Source organism: Aplysia californica, unplaced genomic scaffold (assembly GCF_000002075.1).
Source record: "Aplysia californica isolate F4 #8 unplaced genomic scaffold, AplCal3.0 scaffold00003, whole genome shotgun sequence".
NCBI lineage: Eukaryota > Metazoa > Mollusca > Gastropoda > Aplysiida > Aplysiidae > Aplysia > Aplysia californica.
In genome coordinates, this window is record NW_004797273.1 from 3529137 (window position 1) to 3536471 (window position 7335).

Here is a 7335-nt window from a genome sequence, read left to right on the forward strand (position 1 = left end):
AGAAATGACAAAAAAGCAAATGGCATAATGACGGGCCAAAGGAAAAAGGACAACAAAAACATAACTTTGGTTGCTGCCTTCATGACTGAAATGTATTGACTGTTCAGTCTATCTGCATTATAACTGCTACATTTTGCCTGAACACAACAATCAAGTTATACTGTCAAGAAGTACAAGTAGCAGACTACAAAGAGCACAAACACAAAGTTCTCAATAATGGATACAGCACCAAAAAATATGACTTACGCGCTGAGAGCTCCACCACCTTTAGCATGACCGTCCAACTTTGTGATGATCACAGAGGCCACATCTACTTTGTCCTTGAAAGCTTTTGCCTGTCCAGAAACAAAAAATCAGACACACTGAACGACAGTCACCCATAATTTCTACTCTTGCCGTATATATTTCCCCCTATCGCATTCACACTGAGGCTATTCTTGGCCAATTTTGGTTTTTATATCTTATAAAGATATGCATATGAATGCGTAGTAAAAACAAAATATTTTTACTACAAGTATCAGGTAAACTTACTAAGAAATCAGTATTCCTGATGTAAACACAAGCGTTAAATATTGTATATTAAATCTCCCTTTAGTTCAAATAAAAATTTAAGTTTTCGTAAGAGTTTTATGGCATTTGCAACACAATAAGGTCATATAAATGCCGAAGATTAGAGGTGTTACAAGAGAGTAACAAACACAGAAAAGAAGGAGAGATCAGGATGATAGATGTTTGATTGAAAAAAAGAGCAAACCACACCAGAGCATCCGCCAACCAATAAAAATTTGAAGTATGTGGAATTACATTCATCTTATCATGCACTCCTTTTCAAAAAGGACAGTATAAACTGATACGGTTTCATAAACAAAATAAAGTACGTAAGTACAATTTCAAGAGACACCAACACAGCTTTAACACCCACCTGGACTTCACAAGCCTGACCAATGGTAGCGTCCATCACAAAAATGATATTGTCTGGCCGCTGGAAAAAAAAAGGAGACAATCTGGTAAGTACTCAGACACAACCATACATCTTTCCTAAAAGCTATAAATATTGTAACTGTTCCTCACATAATGAAACCAGACTAATGCATTGGAAAAAAAATAGAATACTAATTTCAATTCCCCCTGTCTTCAGTGAAAAAGGGGAAAATATTGTGAGACCATGCAAAGCATGTATATATAATCATATATTTATAATATATGTTCGTGTGTGTGCATATATGAGTGTATAGGCATCGACCCAGAAATGCATACATTTTGTGGATAGGATCAACTTTCCTTTACAGTTCTTCTGGGAAAATTTTCTGCGCACAGCAGCCAGTATGACACCACAGAGGGAGGGGTATTGGGGTACAAATTAAGTTTCTTGACAAATGTGTTTTGATTTTTAAAAATCAGTATCATATATTCTCAAGGGGAACAAGCAAATTTCTGACAGATTTCTCTCTATGATTTCAAGGTAAAAAGGCATGGACTTGAAGGTGTAGGAAGGAGACTTTCCCAAGTTTGAAAAAGCTATGTAACAAAAAGAACAAAAGAGAACGTGGAGAATGTAACAAAGGAAACAAAATCTACCATGGAACAATACTAGAAGAACTGTACCACAGAAAAAAAACCCTCCAAGAAAACTTCATCCAACAAAACTTGTCATGTTTCTAAACAAGCAAAATCTACAGAGCATTCATCAATGAGGAGGGCACAACTTACGACAGCCTGCTCCACTTGCAACATTTCTTCAAACAGAGAATCCTGCTGCTTGTGTCGACCACTGGTGTCCACGATGATGATCTCAAAGTTTTCATCTTTGAACTTGTCCACACCCTCCTGGGCTATCACCACAGGATCAATCTCTGTGTAGCTGTTGGACAGGAAAAAGATTTTTAAAAATGTTGTCAGCATCTAACACCACACAACTTAAATTAATAGGTAAAAATCATTAAATTGTATATTCTTGCTCATCTCACTTTTGAAAGCATTAGTTCTATTCCTATCCTCCCTTTTTTCTTTACCAAGACAAACTGTACGACTAAAAGACTAAATACGTCAAAGGGGAAAAGACAAACAGGAGCACAGAGAATGCATACATAGATGTGAAACTGTAAATGTACTTGCACAAGGTTCATAACTGATGAGTGTGCATGTTAGTGGGTGAGAGAGAACACAATGACTTGTGGGAGCAAAAGAAAACTGAAACAAAAAAAACCCCCAAATGTTTCTTTGTCACTGAAAAGGCAATAAATTTTTTACCTTGCATGAAAGACAAAAAATAAATATAAACAAAAAACAAACATTCTTGCATACTGTATCAATAATTCCAAACTATACAGTCACCTCACAAAATCAGGCAGAAACTGGAACAAATACTTTGAGTAAGAAATCTGAACACATCAACTCAGTAGATACCAAAATGATAGCTCTCAAATGCAGGACTCATAAGAGATGAGCTAACCACAATTCCTGTAAAACACACGCAGTGCCCTTAGAACATAAGTTTGATTTTGGAGGTAACAAACCTTCCGTAGAACGGAATTCTGGCTTTGGTAGCGTTCTGTTTCAGCTGGTCGAAAGCTCCAGCACGGAAAGTATCAGCACAGATCAGGCAAGTCTTCCAGCCTTTTCGCTGATAGTAGTAGGCCAGCTGCAGAGATATCACAAAGTGAATTAGTTTTCTCCTCAGATATCATCAATGTGTATTGCTGTTTTAAACATACACATCTATCTATATGAGCTTTTTCCAATAGGTGGGTACCTAAAATGTACCACTGAGGATTGATGATAAAGTGTTTATTATTTTGTTTTTACTTGAATTGTTCTATTCATGTATATCTCTTCCTACAAAACATGTATTTACAGACCTACAGACGGCATGCTAAGCTGTGTAACTGGCGTTACATAACATCAAGTCAAATTCTTTCGGACATAACTATGATGACACGTTTTTTAGAATTTGAACATACAAAATTATTTTTAACAGTTTCCTTATTGCTTTAATTTTCAACATAAGCATGAAGAATATATAAAATGGTGAGGATCATAGAAACAAGAAATTCTGAATGTCATTGTGTGTGCATTTGTGTCATCATAGTCATATCCGAAAGAAATGAAAATCTTTCTGTTTTCATGTCTTAATTTCTTTTATGAAAATTAGAACAAATAAAGATTCAGAAGATTCAATTTGACTCACAATGCATGTTAATGATGAAAAAATGCCACTTTATTCACATTTTACTATGAATCTCTGCAAAATAGCAAATATTGTTCAAACATAACCACGATGACACAAAGTGAAAAATACCATGAAAAGTAATTTATGGTACATAAAATTATTTTATTAGTTTTCTCATTGCTTTAATTTTCAAACGTAAGCATGAACAGCATATAAAATCACAGAAAAAAGAAATTCTGAATGTCTTTGTGTTCGCATTTGTGTCATCATAGTTAGGTCCGAAAGAAATGAAAATCTTTCCACTTTCATATTTTGAATTCATTTTTTGTAAATTTTGGCAAATAAAGATTCAGGAGATTCAGTTCGACTCATAATGCATGATAATGGTGAAAAAATGCCACTTAATTCACATTTTACGAGACTCTAGGCAAAGTACCAAATATCTTTCGAACATAACCACGATGATATATTACTGATAAATGTTTGTAACATTGGAACATATCAATTTACATCAAACTTTCCCCTCTGGTTGACATCTAGCCAAGCACACGTGATCGCATCTAGATCTACCACTACTTGACCATTGGAACGCAGTGCGATGTTAATCATTACTTGGTTTAAATTTAATTAAATGGGGGGGAAACATTTTTCGGACATAACAGCTTTTTCCGAACATAACATGTTAAGATTTGATGACAACATAAGAAAACTTAAATGAATTCGTCTCATCCATCGTTATTCTTCTTGGCATCTTGCATCGCACAACAATACGCTTTGAATAGATCGACAGGAACAATGCACGTTCCTCCACCCCTATTATTTTTCGTTTTCTGATTGGTTCTTTCGAGCATAACAAATGACGACAGAGCATGAGGCGTCGCAAAATTTCTGTTTATTATAAAATTAAGCACAGTTACAGCCTTGGAACCAGTCAGGGCAGAGAGTAAACATTGAACGATATTATGCTCATTCAAGGGCCCCAAAATAGCTGATAGAAACAAAGTCACCGGGAATCAAAGTTGCCTTGCGAAATGACTACACGAGTTATGCTCAAAAATAAAAATCTAGAAGACCCACAAAGAAAAAACAGCTATAGATATCATTATTCCTGATATAGCACCACAAATAATGTAGTTATAGTACTTAAAGTGTAGAAGGAAGAGTTTCTCAGCAATTATTTCAATGTTGAACGGGACGACAGAAAAAGTACGAACTCGACATGTCACACAGATAGAGAGAGAGAGACAGAGACAGAGAGAGAGAGAGAGAGAGAGAGAGAGAGAGAGAGAGAGAGAGAGAGAGACAGAGAGAGAGAGAGAGAGAGAGAGAGAGAGAGAGACAGACAGAGAGAGAAAGGACAGTCGCGTACGTGCGCGCGCCTGTGTGTGTGTGTGTATGTGTGTGTGTGTGTGTGTGTGTGAGTGCGTACGAGCGGGCAAGCATGTGTGTATGTGTGTTTGCAGGTGGGAACCATCTGAGTTACAACCCATGTCGCTGTGTAAGACAATCTCTTTCCTCCTTGTTTCCTGAAGGAAAAGGTTGCAAAATCCTCCCTACCTTTGTGCAAGTTGTGGTCTTTCCAGATCCCTGCAGACCAACAAACATAATGACGTTGTTCCTGCCTTTACTGGGTTGCCAGGCCTTCACACCAGGATCGATCAACTGCAGAAACAAAACGAGCATGTTGCAACTTTTACCATTATCACGCTGCTTTGACGACCCCATTACACATAAAAATAATTTTATTATTAATAATAATAATAATAATAATTTTAAACATGATAATAATAACAATGCACTTGCAGGCACTAGGTCAAAAAAATAATTTTCTTACAGACATTATTGAGCTATCAATAAAAGAAAAGGCATTAGCCATAGCCCATCTCAAAAGGTCAGATTTACAGAATGGATATCTAGCATTCAGGCAAAGAAAGAACAGATGAACTTCTGGATATTTTCAAAACACTCTAGAGCAAAAATATTCTCTGAGGCGATGACAAACAGCATCCAATTCTATTTGCATACTTCTTGAGCAACCAGAATGGTTTGAGTCTGAGATTATTGAAATATATTCCATGTGCTCGTGACAGCGATGTTGAATGTAATATACAGTAAGCTGACAGCGATGTTGAATGTAATGTACAGTAAGCTGACAGCGATGTTGAATGTAATATACAGTAAGCTGACAGCGATGTTGAATGTATAGTAAGCTGACAGCGATGTTGAATGTAATATACAGTAAGCTGACAGCGATGTTGAATGTAATATACAGTAAGCTGACAGCGATGTTGAATGTAATATACAGTAAGCTGACAGCGATTTTGAATGTAATTTACAGTCAGCTGACAGCAATGTCAAAAGTAATACACAGTAAGCTGACAGCGAAGGGGAGCAAACCACACTAAGCTGACAGCGATGTTGAATGTAATATATATTTAAAAACAGCACAATTGAACCAAGAACAAGACACTATAGATTCCCTTGTCTAAGGTTGATTTTGGGTCACGCTTTGACGAACTATGTGCCAGCACAGATGAACAAATCTCTCTCACCTTCACAAGCTCTTTGAACACAGCTGACTGGATCATGCGACGCTTGTTGAGACCTCCGGCCATCTCATCAAAATCAATAACAGATCTGGGGAAACATTTAGAAACTGAATATCACAAAAAAAACCCAAAAAATAATAAGTAGCATTTATGCAGCACATTTCCATTTTCTGGGGAAAAAAACAACTCAATGTGCATTATATCCATAAAGATATCACACTATAACCCTATCCGTACGCCCTGAGGTCATTTAGTACCCCTGGGGTTGTATTCTTCACATTTTAAAATACTTCTAGTACGAAGATCTCTTTGAAATTTTCAGTATTTCACAAACAATCATTTTGACAGACTGCTATGCAAAGCGTACGCATCTGATTAACGAGTAGATTTCTTCTTTGGAAGTGGTGGCACAGAGTTCCCCCCGTCCTGTGGATACGACAGTAAAACACGATGTATGGGTAGGGTTAAAAATTAGTGGGTACGTGTTGATATAAAACATAGTATGTATATAAAAAAAATTGTATGAAAAATTTAGTCACGCAGCGAGCCTGGCAAGGTTCACAATAGTTCAACAGGACAGTAAACATATAATCCCTCATTCTGATGATAATGACGTTTAACCCATCATTCAGTCGGGAATAATTATTTATGAGATCTGAAAATGAAAGAAAAACAAAATACTGCATGTTACAGCCGTTTGTCCATACAAAAATTCCAATTACAGTCGAATCTGCTCTAACGACCACCTGTCCTAGACATTAAATTGTCCAAATGACCACTTCCCATCTCCATCTTTTTTTACATTACTGTCCAAGACACCCAACTGTTGAAGTCAACCAAGTCATTCTTCAATAACGGGTAGCCATCTTGGATATAATTTAGTCTGTACTTTAAAAAAAAAAGAAATAACGAAAAAACTTGTGATTGTGTGCAGTACCTGACATTCTCTCTGAGCTGTTTCACCAGTCGGATGTTCACATCAGCCTCTAGCAGAGCAGCACAGATATCTTTGAGCATGCTATTCAGCACCTGTTCAAAAAAACACATTATAACAGATTATAAAATCTAAATAATGCTTCAAATAGATCCCTCATAAGAACGTAAGTACTTAATATGAATCATGTCTTTATTGATAAGCTTGAAATTTTAAAAACAGAATTAGCCATAACAAATCAATGAGCAAAAAAGTATAAAGTGGTACGTACCTGCGAACAAAGATTACATTTTGGGACAAAATGCATTATCATAATATTCCTTCAACATTGAAATATTGCCTTGAAAACCAAAGCAACAAAGGACATCTGTCTCTGGTCTGAAGAGTTTGTGATTTTTACAGAGAATTATAAAAGGCTTCATAACCAATAAAGAACTTTAAATCCCTGGGAGAAATCTTATGTAAATAGACACAAGTTATGCCTTGGAAAAAAAAATCGAAGAAACATCATGAAAATTATAAAGAGATATACAACCATTTACCATTGTTATTTTTAAGAGAGGTAAATCACACATGCAAGGCTTTGTTACTCTATTTGTGGAATGCGAGAAGTAACTCATTTTGTCAGCACGTCTCACAAATGTTTATTACTTTCCGGACCTTTGTTCGATACTGTAGTTGAA

General features: G+C 36.2%; 1 protein-coding gene across 1 annotated transcript in view; it reads right to left on the reverse strand.

The window, feature by feature from the left end:
- Positions 1-242: 242 nt before the first annotated feature.
- Positions 243-7335, reverse strand: part of LOC101855685 (signal recognition particle 54 kDa protein-like) — an 8621-nt gene continuing 1528 nt past the window's right edge. Inside the window, exons 3-9 of the mRNA XM_005089167.2 lie at positions 6656-6747; positions 5722-5806; positions 4727-4831; positions 2517-2641; positions 1711-1861; positions 923-982; positions 243-335 (exon numbers count right to left, since the gene is read on the reverse strand). Coding sequence (XP_005089224.2) covers positions 243-335; positions 923-982; positions 1711-1861; positions 2517-2641; positions 4727-4831; positions 5722-5806; positions 6656-6747 — 711 coding nt within the window. The remainder of the gene's footprint in view (positions 336-922; positions 983-1710; positions 1862-2516; positions 2642-4726; positions 4832-5721; positions 5807-6655; positions 6748-7335) is intronic.